The 21,197-nt window shown below is 39.5% G+C and overlaps 1 protein-coding gene across 5 annotated transcripts in view; it reads right to left on the bottom strand.

Annotated features, from left to right (window-relative positions):
* The window catches only part of grm3 (glutamate receptor, metabotropic 3), an 81,289-nt gene that overhangs the window by 21,514 nt on the left and 38,578 nt on the right, over positions 1–21,197 (bottom strand). For all 5 annotated transcript variants that reach the window (XM_051724572.1, XM_051724573.1, XM_051724571.1 and 2 more), the window contains one exon: positions 19,514–20,387. In XM_051724572.1, the coding sequence (XP_051580532.1) occupies positions 19,514–20,387 (874 nt within the window). The remainder of the gene's footprint in view (positions 1–19,513; positions 20,388–21,197) is intronic.

Below are 21,197 nucleotides of genomic sequence, written 5' to 3'. Positions count from 1 at the left end.
TTTCCCCTGTCTCACAAGCTGCTGCCTGTCCAACAGAAAGCTGGTAATCCACTGACAGATAGACATGGGAACAGAGAGTTGGTGTAATTTAGTCCGGAGAATAGCTGGGGTGATGGTGTTGAAAGCTGAACTGAAGTCCACAAAAAGGATCCTTGCATATGTCTCTGGTCTGTCCAGATGTTGCAGGATATGATGCAATCCTATGTTGACTGCATCATCCACAGACCTGTTTGCTCGATAAGCAAATTGAAGGGGATCTTGAAAGGGTCCAGTGATGTTCTTCAGGTGGGCCAGCACCAGTCTCTCAAATGATTTCATGACCACAGACGTCAGGGCGACAGGTCTGTAGTCATTAAGTCCTGTGATTTTTTATTTTTTTTTTTTTTTGTTTCTTTTCATCATTCAATAATCATTGAGCGTTTGAAGCAGCATGGGACTTCACACTGCTCCAGTGATCTGTTGAAGATCTGTGTGAAGATGCCAGCTGGTTAGCACAGGATCGAAGACACGCTGGTGAGACGCCATTTTGGCCTGAAGCCTTCCTCGTCTTTTGTTTCCGAAAGACGTGGCTCACATCATCTTCACAGATCTTAAGTGCAGGTTGAGTGGGAGGAGGAGGGTTGCAGGAGGTGTTGGTGTTTGTGTGAAGTGAAGTGAAGGTCAGAATGGGTGTGGGGTGTGAGATTGGGCCTTTCAAATCTAGAGTAGAACACATTCAGGTCATCAGCCATTTGTTGGTCCACCACAGGTTTGGGGGTAGGAGTCCTGTAATTTGTAAGTTGTTTCATGCCACTCCACACTGATACAGGGTCGTTAGCTGAAAACTTGTTTTTCAGCTTCTCAGAGTATCTTCTTTTAGCCACTCTGATTTCCCTGTTCAGTGTTTGGCCTGATTGTACAAGACTTTATCCCCACCCCTGTAAGCATCCTCTTTGGCCTGACGAAGCTGCCTGAGTCTCTGCTGTAAACCACGGTTTGTCATTGTTGAACTTTAAATAAGTCCTAGTAGGAATGCACATATCCTCACAGAAACTGATATATGATGTAACAGGATCTGTGAGCTCGTCCAGGTCTGTGGCTGCAGCCTCAAAAATACTCCAATCCGTGCAATCGAAGCAGGCTTGTAGTTCCCGCTCTGCTTCATTGATCCATCTCTTTACAGTCCTTACTACTGGCTTGGTTGATTTTAATTTCTGCCTGTAGGTTGGAAGAAGATGAACTAGACAGTGATCAGAGAGTCCTAAAGCTGCTCTAGGGACAGAGCGATATGCATCCTATATTGTTTTGTAACAATGATCCAGTGTGTTTCTGTCTCTGGTGGGGCATGTGATGTGCTGTTTGTATTTGGGCAGTTCACGTGTGAGATTTGCTTTGTTAAAATCCTCAAGAATATTAATAACTGAATCCAGGTATTGTTGTTCCATGTCTATGATTTGATCAGCCAGCTGTTGCAGTGCTGTGTACAAACACGCGTTAGGTGCGATATACACACTCACCAGAATAAACGAGGAAAACTCAGTTAATAAAGAGCGCTTCCAAATTAGGACAGCACATCCTCTTTAATGTTGTAACATCTGTACACCAACTTTCACTGATATAAAAGCATGTTCCACCGCCTCTTGTTTTCCCCGTTAACTCCGCGATGCGATCCGCTCTGAACAGCTGGAAGCCCGGCAAATGTAACACGCTGTCCGGAATGGCTTCACTCAGCCAGGTTTCTGTGAAGCACAAGGCAGCAGAGGTTGAAAAGTCCTTGTTTGTGCAGGTGAGGAGATGTAGTTCGTCCGTTTTGTTAGGAAGAGAGCGGAGATTTACTAAGTGAATACTTGGCAGCACTGTTCGATATCCGTGCCGATGGAGTTTGACCGGCGCACCGGCTCGTCTCCCTCGCCTGCGTCTCTTGAACAGCAGAGTGGCGCCTCCAACTAAAATGTCTAGCAAAACGTCTGAATATTCAAAAACTGGGAAAAGATTGTCTGGTACATGCTGTTGAATGTTCAGCAGTTCGTCTCTGTTAAAACTGACTGGAAAAAGATTACAAAGCACAGGACAAACAAACAAAAACAACAAAAGAACTGAGGAGCTCCACACCGAGGCAGCCATCCGCGGTGCCATCATGATGATATAGTCTTGATGTCTTGAAGGAGAAGCAGCACCAAAACCGAGTGTTTCCGACAGAGGGTCAGAATGAGTGTTGAAAGTTTGTGTAAAAAACTTGACTTAGATTATAAGTGAACCTTAAGGAACATATTAAAATAATTAAAAAAAGGCATGTCATGACCCCTTTAATGTGTCCACATCTAATGTCACTTTAGCAACTTTTGCTCTTTGTCTTTCTATCACTCTCTGTCCGTCTCTTGTTCATTCTCTCAGGTAATATACACTTGCCAGTTACTCTTTAAGCTCCATGGTAACGTTATTCTTAGTTTTGACAGAGACATGCTGTGCATGATCCTCTTGACTCCGAGGTACCACAACATGTCAGTCTGGCATCCGAGACATTTCCAAAATTCAGGGCTTAAAAACAACGTACATGTATCTCTGCCTCACACACCTTATGCAACTGACAGTCACCATTCAGATACTGACATACACCTCTGCGCAGACACACACACAGCTGAGTTTGACACTTGTGTTCTGGAGAGCTCCTTCAATGAGGAAGAGAGAGAGAAAAGAAGTTTTGTCTTGCAGAGATAGAACATAAACACATACATGTCAGTTCAGTTGCACTCAGGGTTGGGAGGGTTACTTTTAAAATGTATTCCACTATAGATTGCAGGAGAATAACCATTGAGAATTACAAAAAATAAAAGTAAAATGTCTGGACACATTATGGTAATGAGAATTTTAGGGGAACATGTGCTTAAAGGTGCTGTCAGCGATTTTTTTTTTTTTTTTAATGTAAAGGTATGCAAAAAATGTTCCTACTCCCTGAAAGATATTACTGAAATAAGATGTTGTGAGATATCTCACCGGTTTCTGTGACAGATCTAGACTCTGTAAACAGCTAACAAATATGTGTCCGTGTTCCACGGACAATGGCGCTTTCGACCTGTCAATCATTTTGCACGTTCTCATAGTATTGTAGTTGCAGCGAATTACTGAGGCTTAATGCCATTTTTATGACATGTTGTTCATAACAGTTGTCAGTTGAGGGCGCTGTTTTGCTGCTGTTGTTTTTAACAACAGTTTCTGCACGATTTCGGCCTCAATAAAGCTCATTTGGTATTTTTGGAATGTGGGTTTTTGGGGAAAGGGGGCGTGGCTAATCCAACAGCTCATTAAAATACTAGAACAGCTAAAATTGCTTACAGCACCTTTGAATGTCATGTTAGTTATTTATGCTGATTTTAATGACTAAATATTGTCTATTGACAATATGATTTTAGAAATGATTTAATGTAGTACAATCAAAATTGACAATATTTATTTATGTATTTATTTATTTTTTGAGAATCGTCATTGAGAAAGAGAATTGAAAAAAAAAAACAAACAAACAAACAAACTCAACTCAAAAACTCAAACGAAAATGTCCAGATGCATTACGGTAATGACAATGTTGGGGGAAATGTGCTTAAATGTAATAAAAATAATTTTACTGAAATGTGAAAAAAAGAAAATCCTATTTCCATTGTAAAGTATTTGTACATCATAGTAATATTTGTTCTGCTTTTAATTTACAGTGAATTTAATAATATAATTTTTTAATTACAGTAATTATTTACTGTATTGCAATAAAAATGTACAGCAAAAATTTAAAATGTATTAAAAAAACAAACAAAGTGAAAGTAAAATATACAGATACATTACAGTAATGACAATTTATTGGGAAAATGTGCTTAAATGTAATAAAAATCTAGTATTTGTTCTGCCTTTGAGTTTTTGATGATTTTAATAAATAAATATGGAATAACAGTAAATATTTCCTAAAATAAAATACAAAGTAAAAAAAAAAAAAAAAAAAAAGAATTTAAAAATGTGTTGTTTTTTGTGTGTGTGTGTGTGTGTGTGTGTGTGTGCAAAAAACAAAGTAAATGTCCGGATGATAAGTAAATAATGGATAGGTAGAATTTTGTGAAACAATGTGCTTAAATGTCATGAAATCTTTTGACAGTGCAAACTAAGTTAATATCTAAAAGTAGGCTACATTACCTTTATGCAATACATGATTTATTTTCTTCTTTTTGGGGTGAAATATGACTTGGACACGTTGACAGGTTTCACAGTGTATTGTATAAACAGTGCTGAGATTCTCTCCAATCCTGACTTTCCCATATTGCTGTTTACATGATAATAAATCTTCCATAGAACAACAAACACAAGAGTTCTGCTTTCTTGTGGTGCCAGTTCAATGCAAGTGTTTTTTGTGTGTGTGTTAGAGCTAATGGTGGGTGGATGAACGATCGCTTTGTTTCATGGTGTATTATGATGTTGTATAGTGTGTGTGTGTGTGTGTATGTTAAGAGTGTAAGCAAGGTGGAATCACTTGTGTTGCAGCTCAGTGTCAAGCGCTTTGTTGCTCCAAAATGCAGCATCGTTAAAATAATAATCTTTTGTTCTGAGGTATAATACATATTTACTCCAGATCTGTGAATTTGAGAGGCAGTTAATTAGTTGTAAGTGATCTAGTAGCTGCAGATGGAGGTTATGGGTAAAACAAGCTTTCAGTGTGTGTGTGTGTGTGTGTGTGTGTGTGTTGATGGTGGGCGGACGGGCAATTGTTTTGTTTCGTGGTGTGTGGGTTGAAAGTGTCTATAAAAAGGAAAAAACACCAATGTCCTATTGTGTCTCTGTGTGTGTCTCTATAGCTCTGTTCCAAAACCTAATGAGCAGACAACTTACCCCATATAATGCTATTGAGCCGTGTTATTAACAAAAGTATACGTGCTCTTTTTTCGTATTCCTGGGCAAGAAAAGTGGCAATTTTCAATAGTTCTTTTGTAGCCAAGACTTTTCGGTATGTGCCCATGCAATTTGACATTGCCTTTCAAAAATATTGTAAATCTACCGTGAGAAATATTTACTGCTGTAAAAAGTGACAACTACGGTATTTTCCAGAATGTAAGTCAAGTTATTTTTTGTCATCCGAAATGTCCTGCGACTTGTAGTCAAAAGCAACTTATTTATATAATTTATACTTAATTGATGTCGGCCGGTCAAACACACTGCACACCAAAACACTCGAATACAATTTTTTGCCTATTTTTAAGATTTACACATTACATTTTTTTTAATAACAAAATTTCATCACATTGAATTGTGTAATGTTTAAAAAAAAATAATAATAATAATAATAATATTGTTCTATTTTATTTTATTAAAGATTACTCAATGCAATTTAATGCAGTTTTTTTTTCTAAACTGAAGTGTGTAAATCTTAAACTTATTTTTTGAGTGCATATGCTTACAAACAGGTGTAAACCTCAGTCATAGACACATTTTTAAGTAGCTTATTCAGACTATTTTGCCTGTAGAAAAGTATTTTATGCAACAAGTTTAAAAATTCTGTCCACCATAACATCAATCAGGCTATCAGTGCAACTAACATAAAATATGTGACTTAAAACTGTAGATAAAATAGTTAAATCTAATAAAAAATGGCCAGTTTCACCCAATATTTGTGCCTATAAGTATCAAGTTGTTAGCTTAGCAACATGCTAATGTTAGACTCCTTGAGTCTCAAGTGAGCTTCATGTAGGGAGCACTACCTAAATGTAAATGTTTAGTGAATAAATGAGTGTGACTGAAAGGAAGCACTGTATCTCATAATTCCTATATCTTTCTTGCTTTCCTTTCCCTTTCTCTGTTTCAGCTGTTGACAGAACACTCTCCTCTAACCTTATTGAATTACCTCACCACTTGATGCCATGTGGCTATGGAGTTATATTTGTGCCACAATCCTGCGCTCGCAAAATTATATTTTGAGCACACAAACAATGTTTTGCATGCGCAAGATGATATTTTGAGCACGCAATAAGGTATTTTGCATGCAGAGTGGGTAGGAGGAGAAAGAAAAACTCACATTCAAATAAAATTTATTCAAGCTCAAAATTGAATTTTGTTTGCTCAAAATGAATTTATCTTTGCAAGAAGATACATTGCTTTACAAAACAAGTTCCAGCATTTGCAAAAGAACTTTTTGTGCACTCAAAATATCATCTTGCACGTTGACATTTTTTTGTGCACTCAAAATATAATCTTGCATGTGCAGAAAAGTTTTTGTGCGCTCAAAATATAATCTTGCGTGTGCAGAATTTTTTTTTGTGTGTGCTCAAAATATAATCTTGCGTGTGCAGAACATTTTTTGTGCGCTCAAAATATCATATTGTGTGTGCAGAATTATATATATTTTTGCACTCAAAATATCTTGCGCATACAAAATTACTTTTTGTGCACTCAAAATGTAATCTTGCACATGCAAAATAATTTTGGTGCGCTCAAAATTTCATCTTGTGCGTACTGAAATTTTTTTGTCTGCTCAATTTCATCTGCGCATTGAAATTTTTCTGTGCGCTCAAAACATCATCTAGCATGTGCAGAACGTTTTTGTGTGCGCTCAAAATATCATCTTGCGTGTGCAGAAATTGTTTTTGCACTCAAAATATCTTGCATATGCAAAATAACTTTTTGTACGCTCTAAATATAATCTTTCATGTGCAGAAATTTTGTGCGCTCAAAATATCATCTTGCGCGTGCAGAAAAAAAATGTGTGCGCTCAAAATATCATATTGTGCGTGCAGAACATTTTTTGTGCACTCAAAATATCATCTTGCGCATGCAAAATTATTTTTTTTGCACTCAAAATATCTTGCGCATGCAAAATAACTTTTTGTGCACTCAAAATTGTATCTTGCGTGTGCTGAGATTTTGAACTTTACGTGTGCAGAATTGTGACACATATATAACTCCATATGTGACGACCTCATTGCTATAGCAACAGCATGTTGCCACAGTGTGTTCGAGTATTGGAGGAGTCGAACTCTTGGAGATGTGACAAGCACCTCACATCACAGCAACGCCCGGACGCAGAGGAACGGTTTGTGAATAGCACTCTGTGACATCGAGCTAACTGCTTCAAAGACTTTTAACATACAAAAAGCCTGAGTTCCAGCTAGATGAGCATTCAAGATGAAACTGTAATATTCTTCAAGAGATTTTAAAATCACTTTGGCCACATTTACGCATAGCATTAACATTTGTTTTCTTGCGATCAAATCACAAGTGGTCAGCACAGACGGAATGCCATTTACCTTACATAGGCAATTTTCTGAGATAACTGCGATCTTGCCTTTGCTAGCGCCATGCTCTACCAGTTGAGCTACAGGAACCTTGCAGGAGATTCCAGGAGATATTAAGCACACATATACCTTATTAATTATAACAAATTCATAATCGTCATACTCGTGGCAAGCCCTAAAACAGACAGTTGAATCATTAAACACAATTATTTGTGGTAATTAATTGTCAGCCGTATGTCATATTCATGACAGCCCAAACCTAACCTATTATTTGAATGTTTTTCAATGTGTACCATGGCTACATAATACAAATGGGACAATATGGTGATCTCACGATTCGGTTCGATATACGATATGAGGTTCACAATTCTATATTATCTCGATTTGATATAGTAACACTTAAATGAACAAATATTACAGGAAATATTTTATTTTCTGAAAAATGTTTGAGCAAAATTCTATAATTTATAGTTAATGTTATTTAATACACAATATAAATGCTCAAAGTTGAAATAATAAAAGTTTCTCTAGATCACAGACAAATAAGCTGTTCAGAACCTGTCCTGAAAAAAGTATGTGAAAATGAATATTTATATTTTATTAATTTATTTCATCATTATAATCAAAATGTAACTTTGTAAAAATACATTCTGTTAATTCATATTATATCATGAAATGGTATATATAATAATGATATGAGCCATCACTGTTTGAAATAATGTGTATAATTTACAAGTAATAACACTGAGTTTACATTCATTTGTATAAGAAACGCTAAAAAGGTTACTGTCTCTTTAAGAGTTCAACGAGCGGCTCACAGTGTTCCGGTTCAGCGAACATCAACGATAATCTCTCGGTTTCTTTAACGCATCCATGCTGTGTGAGATTAACATTAATATTCATTTTTACTTTTTTATCTGACTGTAAAGAACAGAAAGGATATTAAGACGTCTCATCTTTGATGGACACACATTACACGGAGGAAATGATCTGTTTTAATCTCAAGCACTTTTCATCAAAACAAGGCGATTTTCCAGGTATTCCAGTAATTAAAGTTTTAAAAGCTAAATTCAAGGACCTTGTGTGAACCCTGTAAACAGTGTAGAATAAAGTGCAGTAGAGAGCGATTATGATGTTTGATGGGTCATTTCATTTATGATCACATGGAGAGAAAACAATGCTGCAAATTTTGAAATATCGAGTAATGCCACAATATGGTTCGTAATTTTTTGGTTCACAATATATCAAAATTTGATATATCTTCCCATCCCTGTAACATACATCACTATTGAGTATTTTTATGTGACGTGACACTACGTCTATATCAGCGCGTTGTTGCATTTTGTTGTCAGGCACGAGTCAGCAGTCCATCAATGTTGTGGAATTCATCAGTGCATCAGAATACAATAGCATTTACACTAGTGTTTCAGTCAAGACTACAACCCCCTAGACTTAGACCCAGAACAATAACAGATGCCTTTTGTCTCAGACCAAGATTAGACACCTGAAGACCCAGACTAAGTCTTAACTTAAGGTTGCCAACTGTCTCGTATTAGCAGGGACGTCCAGTTTAAACCTCAAAATGCTTGTGGCCCAACCTTCCACTTGGTCGGATGCCAAAATGCCGCCTCTGACTGAAGGTGAACCGTACCATGGCAGAGAGTTGGCAACCCTAACTTCGCCCCAAGGGCTGTTTAGGAAAAAACAATTTGCTAGATTGACTTTCAGGACTGTTTCGGAGAGTGTGTTGGATTATCTGCTTTCTTGACTGTAAAGTTGTGTGCACAAAAATTAAAAACACTGTAGCAGTTGGCTGCAGTACATCACTACTATGTAGTTTGTTACTTTAAAAGCTACACTATTTTGAAAGCTACTGTCACGCTACTGAAAAATCTAGAAGTTAGTAGCATCCCTAATTTTAGTTAGTTACTCCCAAACACTGGTGTAAACAGGGACCTTGAGTTTCAGGTGCCACTGGGCATACAAAATGTCAAATGATGAAATAGTGAGACACAAACCTCTCTCCACAGACAGAAAGAAAGCAAGAGAGACTGGCAACTGTGTTGAGTCAGAATGCTGGAAAAACGCAAAGGGACTTTAGTCCTGACTGTGGGGAGGAGAGTGAGAACTCATAATCCTTCTGGCTCAGTGGCGTGTCCTGACTTTTTTGACTGGGGTGGCCCATGTGGGGCACAGACTCATTCAAGGGTGGCATGAAGCTTAACTTAACATTGTGCTTGTGTTGCACTTGTGTATATGGTTGAGTGACAATAAAGTGATTTGAATTTTGATTTGATTTTTTAATTTGAACATCCCTGATATTATTATTAATAATAATAATAATATTAAGATATATACATTTTCAGGAATTTTGAATAGTCAAATGTTACTTAGCTAAATAATTGATAAACTGTTATTAAATGTTAACACTGCAAATCACAGAAGACTCCAAATAGCATTTCTTTTTTTTTTTCTCAGTATAATTTTTAATGTATGTAGTGTCTTTTGAAACTGCATAAATGTTATGGACACTGATAATACGAACACGGTAGTTCTGTGCAATTTTGTGGAGTTTTGGAGTTGGAGAGATGATGCTTCCGTGAAGTGATGTAATACTATCAAGTAGGCTATTGTTTTATTTTGAGTAAATAAAGAATATATTGAAGATATTTCGTAATTTTATCATAGGCCTACACATAAAGAATGTGCATGGATTTCGGTTTTGTGTAGGCTACTCAATTTAGCCATATATTGGTACTGCCAAAGGTAATTTGATTAATTAAACAGTGCTTTAAAACCAACTTACTTAATTTGATGTTAAAGAGCACCTATTATGGTTTTTAAACGTGCATAATTTTGTTTTAAAGGTCTCATACAATAGATTTACATGCATCTGAGTTCAAAAAACACTTTTAAGTTGCTCATAATTTAAATTGCAGCATTACCTTTTATTCCCCAGTGTCAAAAACGACTCGTTCAATGATCCGTTCTAAAGGATTCATTCTAAACTCCTCCTTTCAGAGAGCCTACTCTGCTCTGATTGGTCAGATGTCCCAGTCTGTTGTGATTGGTCTACCGCTTAGTGTAGTGTTTGAGGACGGGTCAAAGCTGTTCGCGAGCAGCCACTGAAGACCAGAGGCATCTTTTGCATCTTTTCTTAAGAGACGTATGTGACGAGGAGGAGGGCTTGGCCAGGCCGTGATGATGCACGGCCAGCGCTGAATCAGCTGATCAGTGGGAGAGCGAGATAAAGGGGAGCCGGAGGTGCCAGTTCGAGAAAGAGATGCACGCAGCCACGTTGCATGTGTGTCTGTTTTAAGTTTGACATTAAAACTTTGTTTCTGTCAGGAAAACTCGCAGACTTGAGTGAAATTTAAGATGACATTTATTTGATGAATATAAAACAGAGATGTAATGTCTCTCTTTGGCGTAAGCCCCGTCTGGCGGTCCGAAGAAGTTGTTCTCGGAACCGTCATATCCTGCCGGAGATAAGAGGCAGGGGCAAGGATCCTACCCCCGTGCAGGACGGGACTCAACTTGTGGTGGTGGAGGTTGCCATGTTAGCACACTGAAACAGCAATGTGATAGATTGTGAGCAGACTTATAAAGCAATGGCTTACATGTGATTGGCTCGGAGTTACCTAGCTAATGGTGCGATGATTTACAGCTGCTAGTCTTCCCACTGGAACTACGCTGCGTTTACATTTACTGTTCAGCCAGTTCCCGCCGCCTCCTTGCCCACCTTTACCTGTTACAGTGTACTATGAATTAAGACTGAATGCATTACATTATAAAAGGAAATAATATAGGCTATATGAAGACTCATTCTGCCTATTAAAAAATGTATAGGTGTATTAATTTTATTTTATCTCCAACACATGATTATGATACAGAACCTGACAAAGTTTACAAGGTTCGTGACAATGTGGCATCATATCTTTTAAAGATTTTTAAAAACTTTGTTTGAGGCTGATAGTTTTAAGTAAACAAGATATCCCCACATATTTAAAAGAAAATACTTAGGATGCACACATCGATGTTATACACACCCCAAAACATCACGTGGGAAAGTAGTCAGACATTTCATATCTGAATGAATGAATGGTTCTTGGCTAGAATAAGAGGATGAAATATGCAGAAGTTTACAGCTTTAGAGTTTTTGTCAAGTTGGGATAGAAGACAGTACTGGCTTGTTCACTTCAAACACTGGTGACGGGACGCGCAGTAGTGCGAGTAAAAGGCAGGAGCGGATGGTGATTCCATGAGATGTGGATGGGAGCGGGCGGTCAGAAAGAAAATCACTGTGGGCAGAAAGCAGGCGAACATGGAGTAAAATTCTGCTGAAGAGTTCGAGTGCGGGATAGAAGCTTGCGGGAGGGGAAAGGAAAAAACAGTCCTACGCAGACCACTATAGGGACGGATGATCATAGTGCTTTGTCACTTTGTACAGTGTTTGCAGTGAATTTTACCATTGTTTATAGTGAAATGGTCCCTCACCTGATTTCCTCATGCCCTCTTCACGGGTGCAGTTTAGTCGTGTTGCGGTCTCGAGGATCATGTGACATGCAGTGCGATCTACAGTGCACGCTCAAACCATATTTCATTTTGGATGACTGTATGCAGTGTTTCCTCAAATCCACTCCAATAACTTCCATTTCCTGACGCTGCTTTCTGCTTAAAACCAATTTAAACCAACAAGGTATTGCAGCCCGGTTTAATAAAAAAAAAAAGTGCTCTCTTTAACTGATGTTTGTGATTGTCTTCTTTTTATTCCTTTCACATATTTTGACTCCACAACACACCGTAAGAGCTAAAACAAGCAAATAAAATAGTATGGGAATTTGCAGGGGGAAATTGATTTAAACAAACCAATGAGACAAAACAATTGGCTATTTTACAACAAAATCACACATTTAACCCAACATCTAAGCATAAACAACATAAAACTGACCAGAAACCAAAGTAACTGACATGAAAACAAAGATATAAAAAAATATAAACACATAAAATAAACATTACTGACCTTGTGCCCTTATCAACCAGGTACTAGATCAAAAACAAAAAAAACTAAATGGGCATGTGGCAGGCCAGGTGGGGCGGAGCGAGGACGGAGAGGAGCAAGGCCAAGGTGTGCACCTGGGGCGAATGATCTCGCCCAGCTGCGAGTGATTATTGCATGAGTAGGTGGGGGATAAAGCCAGGAGCAGAGCTGCAGTCGAGAGAAAGACGCAGAGAGAGAGAGAGAGACTTCTTGAAACTGTTGTGTGTTTATGTTGCTGTGTGTTTAGTTTGATGTGGTGTTTGGATTAAAGTTTGTTGAATGTCCATCCAGCTCCAGCTTCCTCTTTTCTTGACCGAACAGAGGTCTTTCACACTGGTGCCGAAACCCAGAAAAGGAGGAAGAGCACGCTGTCCAGGAGAACTCGCCACTGCCGTCCGCCAGGGACAGAGGAGCCCATTGCTGTCCACCAGGAGACAGAGGAGCCCACTGTCATCCACCAGGAGACAGAGGAGCCACTGCCGTCTGCCAGGGGGCGGAGGGGCCACTGCCGTCCGCCAGGGGACGGAGGACCTACTGCCATCCACCGGGAGGCGGAGGAACCGCTGCCATCCACCAGGGGGCGGAGGAGCTCACTGCCGTCCGCCAGGAGGCGGAGGAGCAGCTGAGGATCGGGTGGGCGGCGTGCCCGCAGGAGCCGAAAAGAATGTTGTTCATTTCTCTCACTCTCTCTTTCTCTCCTTCTTGTGCTCCCTCCTTCTTTCACTTCCCCGCCCTCTCCTCCCCCTAAAGTGGTGCCTGAGTACCAGAGGTGGGGAAAACCCATCCGGTGCTGGGTCGACTGGAAGGACCGCGGTTCCTCTCCAGAGTGGGACGGGAGTAAGTACGGGCCGGATAGGTTCCCTGACCTGAATCGGGTGATGGGGGAGTGTGGTAGGCCAGGCGGGGCGGAGTGATTAAAGAGTGGAGAGAGTGGGGGGTTGCGGGTGTTGAGGTCACAAATATAATAGTCCTCTTTGGTCTTTAAATTTGTATATATCGGAATATTTTGCAATAAACGTAAATGTATATTGTTACTATATTTACAATCAACAACCTAAAATCAATAGTTTTACATATTCCCATAGTTTTTTATTCAATGACATCATTGGTGATGCTTCATGGAATTGTAGTTTGTGCCCTCATTAAAGAAGGTAAGTACACAATCATGAATCGGTCTTTGTCCAATTTACAAATACTTTTTTGCCTCAAAACAAAGTTTGTGATGCTGTGACTCTCCTCAGAGCTGGTTGGTTTGGTTCATGGCTCACAACTCTTTTATGAAGGATTTTATTAAAAGTCTATTGAAGTAATTAATGGGGAAAATACTTCCGGAACCCAGATGGCTGAGAAAGTGGATGGGCACTTTTGCGCTCTATTGGTGGCTCTTTTTTTTTTTTTTTTTTTGCACCGACCTGAGAAGGACATACCCAAAATAAAATAGTTCATGACCCTGGTCTCTTTTAAAAGAAGAACACTTAGGAGACGCTGTCCAAAGAATTAATTGAAGTCATAAAGAAATTAGAAAATCTCAAATTGATTGTAAATTATGTAAGGAATAATTGACGACGGACCTTTGGCTGTGTTTCGTAAACGCATTACCACCTCGGGTGTGCATTATTTTTCAATAATTCAGTGGGCCGGAGTCAATTATTCGGCTTATACCATGGTAACCACACCTTAAGACATCGTTCAGGGTTTTATCTCAAGACATTTTCTGGTTTTCGTCCCTAAAATGCTCTTATGAGAGGAACTATTTTCTTCTGCCACGGATTCAGCATCTTTAATACATCTCAAGTCTTCGTTGCTAATTTGAAAATGTTACATTAGAACTAGCAACGGAGGCTTGCGCTGCTTTACTTGAGGACTTACTGAAGTAACAAGGTTGTGCGTTTGTGCATATATGTGCAAGTTTGTATTTGAGGGATTGAAAGAGAGAAACTCAGAAAATGAGAGAGATTGCTTTTGGGAGTACCTTTTTTGTTGCAGCTCTCGTCAGAAGTAACATCGCTTCAAAATCGGCAAGATATGTGTCACCATATTCCCGTTATAAACCGTAACAACTTTTTTTTTTCATCCCCACTGAGATGCAGGAGTGCGCTGACATGATGACATGTTTTTCTCTCACGAGTCTGTTTGGGCCTTAAGTGTGTGCGTTATGTGTATAATGTGTGTCTACGAGTGTGTGTGTGAAAGGGGGAGCGCGAGGGTTTTTCCCAGAGATATTTCAGATAATATAGAAACTGTTGTATTGATCAAGTGTATCTAGCTTTGATACAGCTCAGGTCTACGTTGCTAGTTCGAAAACGTCATTTAAGTACTAGCAATGAAGGATGATGATTAGGGCGAAATACATTGAAACGTTAAAAGTTATTTCGGATAATAGAAACTGTTGTATTGATCAAGTCGCGGGGGTGCGGCTCTATTTGTTGGTCGTGACTAGAGTCTCAATGTGTGTGTGTGTGTGTGTGTGTGTGAGCGTGTGTAAGCGAGAGGGCACTTTTTAACCAAAATTGAAATAAATGTAGGATATTTTAGACATTGTTTGACTTTTTCTTTTTTCTTTTTATTTGGGGGGAGGGGGGATTTTCCCCTTTTTCTCCCAATTTGGAATGCCCAATTCCCAATGTGCTTTTAAGTCCTTGCGGTCACGTAGTGATTCGCCTCAGTCTGGGTGGCGGAGGATGAATCCCAGTTGCCTCCGCGTCTGAGACCATCAACCCGCACATCTTATCATGTGGCTTGTTGAGCACGTTGCCACGGAGACATAGCGCTTGTGGAGGCTTCACGCCATCCACCGCGGCAACCACGGTCAACTCGCCATGCGTCCCACCGAGAACAAACCACATTATATCGACCACGAGGAGGTTACCCCATGTGACTCTACCCTCTCTAGCAACCGGGCCAATTTGGTTGCTTAGGAGACCTGGCTGGAGTCAATTGTTTGACTTTCTTAACCGATTTACTTTAACCAATGTCTTTGTTTATATGGTTATTTTGTTGTGGTAGCCTGTAGGGCTCTTTGAAATAACTGAAATAATTTGGCGAAGTGATATGGAACCGTTATGCGGTCAAGACCTGGAACTACTTCATAGCTGTGCATTTACTTGAAAAATAATTGCACACCTTAGAACGTCAGTCAACCAATCAGAATCAAGCATTCAACAGACCCGTGGTATAATTATAAATCGTTTTTGCATTAAAAATATATGACACTGTCCTTGCCAAAACCTAAAAATACAATGAAAGCCACAAGTCACAAGTTTTGGCCACATCTTATTATTGGAGGGGTTACTTTCCCCTCAATGTATAGTGTGGTTACAGCCCTGGTTGTAGCGCCTCTAGAGTTCATTTCACCAGGAAACTTCCGCGATACACAAACGAGCCATGCTAAAATAATTTTGCAACAATATAGGTATAGTAACGTGATTCCATCAGACCATGGTTAAACGAATCTGTTGAGTGAATGATTCAATGACTCACTCATAACACAAAAACTTGTAATCTTGCCATTACAATGGATCCCTGAATGAATCTGATTGAATCTTTTGTGGTGAACAGATTCAAAAGATCCAAGTTGCTGGGATGAATTAAAATCCCCACCATTTGTTCTTCTCTTTCTACTAGCAACTCCCTTCTTTTGATTCCAAGCACATTTACAATCATTCCCCAGCTCCTTCATTCTGTCCTCTCTCTCTCTCTCTCTCTCTCTCTCTCTCTCTCTCTCTCTGTTTGTATCTCTCTCTCTACCTTCATCTCCCTCATCTGCATGATGATTATGTTCTTTCCTCCTGTTCTCCTGCACGGCTTGCCTCTTGCCTCCCTCTCAATCGCCCCAGACAGCAAACCCCACACGTCTTTGATTCTGCGCTTGAAAAATGAAGATGGTGAACTTCAAAGAGAATCTTCTTCTGCTGATGCGTACCAGCCCACTCAACCTCTCTGCTGTCATTTTATCTGCACCATCTTTCTCTCTTCCTCCCTCATGCTCTCTTTCCATCTGTATTTTTGTCTGTTTCAATCTTTCCTGTGAAACTATCACTACTTCTTTCTGTTTTTCTGTTTTCATACATGCACATGCACACATATGCACAGCACTTACGAAAGAGTTCTGTTGCGGTAACATGGTACAGTGATGGTAATACGAGGGTAAGCAAGCAATGACAGAATTTCCATTTTGGGTGAACTACTCCTTTAAATCCTTCTCTGTTTGGTGAAGTCAGAATTCTCTGCATCTTTTCCTTCTGTGAACTTGCTATCGTTGTGTCCCACCCTCTCTGAGTTTGAATGTGTTTGTGCACAGTCACAGATAAGTGTGGCATAATCCCATTTACTTGCCGTGCCAACCTGAGCATGTTGAGCACTTTTACAAGGTTTATTTTTACCTGACTGTGTCTCTCCTTCTCTTCTTCACCTGTCATTCAAAGCCAAGCTCTCAGCGGCACTGACAGAAGACACCCGACTCCTGCCTCATTTTCCCACTCGCAATCAAGACACACACTGTCTCTAATTACAGAGCCTGTAAAACTGTCTCTTCACGACCACAGAGTGAAACAGATACGCCGTAAACACCAAACACATTTGGCTTACAGTACCAGTTCCAGAAAGACAGAGGAAGGGGAATAGAAAGAAGAGGAATATAGGTCTGCTGCCAAACTCAAGCCCGATGGGGGCACGACAAACAGTCGAGTTTTGGGTCTGTTTTTCAGGTATACTTTGGGTTTAGGACAGGTTTGAAATGAATGAAAAATTATATATTTTTGGTGTGTATGTTTTATTTTAATACAACTTGTTTCGCACAAGCGCTCTCAAACAGACAAGTTAGAGGCTGTTCACACCAAACATGTTATTTCATGTTTTTTATTTGTTTTTCTGAACAAACCATCAGGTTTGGGTTAGTGTTTTAAGTACAACTTTGGGGTCTGGTCGGATTTGGGTTTAAAATAAATGAGAAATTATTATTACTATAAATATTTTTTTCATATATATATATATCACCTACATTATATAAAATAAATTGAATTTAGGCTACATTTATTTAATATTTAATATGTAATATTATTTTAATTTTATTTTAATGTAACTTGTTTTTTGCATGTGCTCTCACTAACAGACACATGCAAAAAAACTAATTAGGGGCTGTTCACATCAAGCATGTTATTGCATGTGTCTGCACTTTTCTTTTTTTTTCTAAACTTTATAATTATCTTTATTAGAAATATTTTGATTATATATAAATAATTTAATGTAGACTACTTTTAATATATAATATTTAACATTTTAATGTAATTGTTTTTTGCATATGCTCTCACTCACAGACACAGAACAAACAAGTTATGCCACCGACACACTATACGACTTTCAAAGTCATCGGATTGCTGTTCTATTCACGCTACACAACTGTCAGTCTATAATGGGGTATCTTGAAGTTGTTGTGGTTTGTATATTACACGAGGGATCGGTGACGGGGTCACACATTACAAAACATTTAACTAGGAAGAATCCCCGCCAACTCTGTCTGGTCTCCAAACTACGTTTCACAACAAAACACATGCGAGAAGTGATGTATGAAATGATGTAAGATCATGCGCGAGACTGGAGTTCTTCCCTCTAAAAATGGTGGTCTGCAAGAAGCTTGCGACACAAGTTGTTTGTGTGCTGAGATGCAGCGAAAAGCCGAAAAAGAAAAAGAAAAGAATATGGAGGAGAGAATGGTTGGGGAGATGCGGGCAGCAAGGATGGTCTGTTCTGCAGAGAGAGTTGGACGTAAATAAATAATTTAGCAATGAACACAGGTAGCTGCCTGCCGGTGTTATGACTCGACAAGAACATGTGTGTGCTTTGTTTTTGTTTCAAATAATTGAAAAGCTTATGTGTGTGCAAATTTATTCTGATAGAAACTATATTATTGTGCACACCATACAAATAGATGCATGATAATACTGGGTTCAAGGAGATGCTGCGGATGACACATCAAAACACATTTCACACTGCAGGACTTGGAGTCGCAGACAGGTCTAGATATTTAACCTGTTAAATATCTCTCGGGCATCTGCGATGCATTGGCGCTTCTCTCAGATCGCGTCTTTCAAATATTCACACATAGTGATCGTCGCTCACGGGAGCGAGCACCGATTTGCCTCTGATTTTGGGCTTTTGTCGGCAATCTCCATTAACTGTCAGGGAGTGGAAAATCAGGGCTAAAATCGTGTAGTGTAAACTTGGCATTAGGGGCTGTTCACAACGAATGTGTTATTGCATGCGTCTGCACTGTATTTCAATTTCTAAAGAAACCATCAAGTTTTGGTCAGTTTTTTAAGTATACCTTCGGGTTGGTTTTGGTTTGGAAATAAATACAAATGTATTATTATTATTATTATTATTATAAATATGTTGAGATATATATATATATATATATATATATATATATATATATATATATATATATATATATATATATATATAGCCTACATTATATGTAATTCATATGTGGGCTACTTTAATATGTAATATTATTTTTGTTTCATTTTAACGCAACTTGTTTTGCTTACGCTCTCTCACTCACAGACACCTGCGAACAAACTAGCAGGGGCTGTTCACACCGACACATGTTGTTGCATGCATCTGTGCTGTTACTCAGTTGTTTTTCTAAATAAACCATTATTATGTTTATTATAACTGTTTTGATTATATATATTTTAAATAATATAGTGTAGGCTCCATTTATTGAATATATAATATATATATATATATATATATATATATTTTTTTTTATTTAAATGGAAAATGTTTCGCACATGCGCTCTCACTCACAGACACACATGAACAAATGAGTTAGGGGCTGTTCACAGCAAAAATGTTGGACGAACATCTTTGACCGCTGCACAGCATCTTGTGTAGGACCGCTGCATTTTTTAGACACTGTGTCAAGTTGAAAAGAACAAAAAAACATTTGTTGCTCTTTGTCTAGCTTTTTTTAAGTGCAGGTGTCACAAAAATGTGACGTTCCTTGCTAAAACTGTGTATCTTTACTGTTACAAATGTTGCAGATTTATTTGTTTGGATAAGAAATTCTGAAGAGAGTGAGCGATTTTGGGTTCATGTCGAGCTTAAAATTTGACTGGACTGGTCGGGTCAGATCAGGTCACACGTTCTCGGGTACGGGCTTCGAGATTCAACTTAATGTCCGTGCAGACCTCTAAAGAGGAAACAAGAAAAACAAAGTAAAACAGATTACCTTTGAAGTTGACATGAAGTAGAAAGTCCCTGTAGAGTTTTCTGCCGTCAAGACTGCGCATGGGTTCACACAATTGCGTGGTGTTCGCACACAGAGTTCGTTGCATACGATGCAAGGCATGCGCTATGGCATACACTGCGTTTATGACAAACATGATCTTCGATTCCGGCTCGAAGTTTGACTCGTCTACCGCCAATTCTGGGTCACAAGGCGGTTTTGGCGTCCCCGCCCCTGCCGATGAAGCCCCGCCCAGCGAGCACTGAAACTTTTGTTCCCAAAAGTCTTTGAACCAGGGGTTGCGGTGGTTGTTGAGCGGAGTGAGGCTCTGGAAGTAGCGGTTGAATACGGGTATAGGGTGAGCGGCTAGCTCTAGCGTAATAGCCCCGTCCGCCGTGAACTCGTTCCCTTTAACAATGCTTTCTTGTGCTCCCCAGCCATCGCTAGCTACCCAAAGGAAAGACGCGTTGAGGCGCGCGGCAGCCGCTATGAGCTCTCGCGCATCGTCGCTTCGTAGAAATAGCACTGCCACGCGAGCTGTGGGCTTTTGAAGGAGCTGCCGGACTACCGCCTCGTACGAAGAGCGTTTTGCGCTCGATCGTCCCACTTTTTCAGAGGTCGCGATGCAGATGTTCCTCAAACGTGCTTGTTGCTCGAAAGCTTCGATGCCAGTTTCTCCATAGTCGCCTTCTGAGGCAACAGTTGAGACGTAGGTCCAGTTGAAGGCACGCAGAATCTCGGCCATGGCCTTGGCCTGGTAGAAGTCTGGCGGAACGGTGCGTGCGAAGTAGTCGTAGCGGGATTTGTCACTGAGTTTGGCGCTGGTACTGGCGTAGCTGATCTGAGGAATCTGGAATAGCCGCAGCAGGTTGGCGACCTGGGAGAAACGCACACAAACACATAAAGCATTGCATTACAAACTCTGTTTGGATCAACAAGTCTGCACCTTATAAATTAGTTATCCAGAGTCTATGATACATAAAATATTATTTTTTAGTCTTTTTGATTAAATAAAGCCACATTTGCCCAATTAAGAGTATGCAGGTATTCTCAGCATAGCTCAGCTGAGTGGAAATGCTTCTCTTTGGTGAGATGCAGCTTGGCTCTTCCATATCTCACATCCCATGCTAAATGCACAGAAATGCACTGAATAACGTATCTTTCGCTGCATAACCGCCACAATTGCAGCTCTGATATAACTCATTACGTCAAGGCTGGACTTGACAACACTGCACTTCACTCCTGATATACACCGATCAGCCAGAACATTAAAACCACCTGCCTAATATTGTGTAGGTCCCCCTCGTGCTGCCAAAACAGCACCAATCCACATCTCAGAATAGCATTCTGACATGATATTCTTCTCATCACAATTGTACAGAGTGGTTATCTGAGTTACCGTAGACTTTGTCAGTTTGAACCAGTTGTTGGTGCCAGATGGGCTGGTTTGAGTATTTCTATAACTGCTGATCTTCTGGGATTTTCACACACAACAGTCTCTAGAATTTACTCAGAATGGTGCAAAAAAAAAAAAAAAAACATTCAGTGAGGGGCAGTTCTGTGGATGGAAACACCTTGTTGATGAGAGAGGTCAACAGAGAATGGCCAGACTGATTTGAACTGACAAAGTCTACGGTAACTCAGATAACCACTCTGTACAATTGTGGTGAGAAGAATATCATGTCTG

Source organism: Myxocyprinus asiaticus, chromosome 18 (genome assembly GCF_019703515.2).
Source record: "Myxocyprinus asiaticus isolate MX2 ecotype Aquarium Trade chromosome 18, UBuf_Myxa_2, whole genome shotgun sequence".
Taxonomy (NCBI): Eukaryota; Metazoa; Chordata; class Actinopteri; order Cypriniformes; family Catostomidae; genus Myxocyprinus; species Myxocyprinus asiaticus.
The sequence above is the reverse complement of the archived record's forward strand: the minus strand, read 5'-3'. Positions and strand labels throughout refer to the sequence as shown.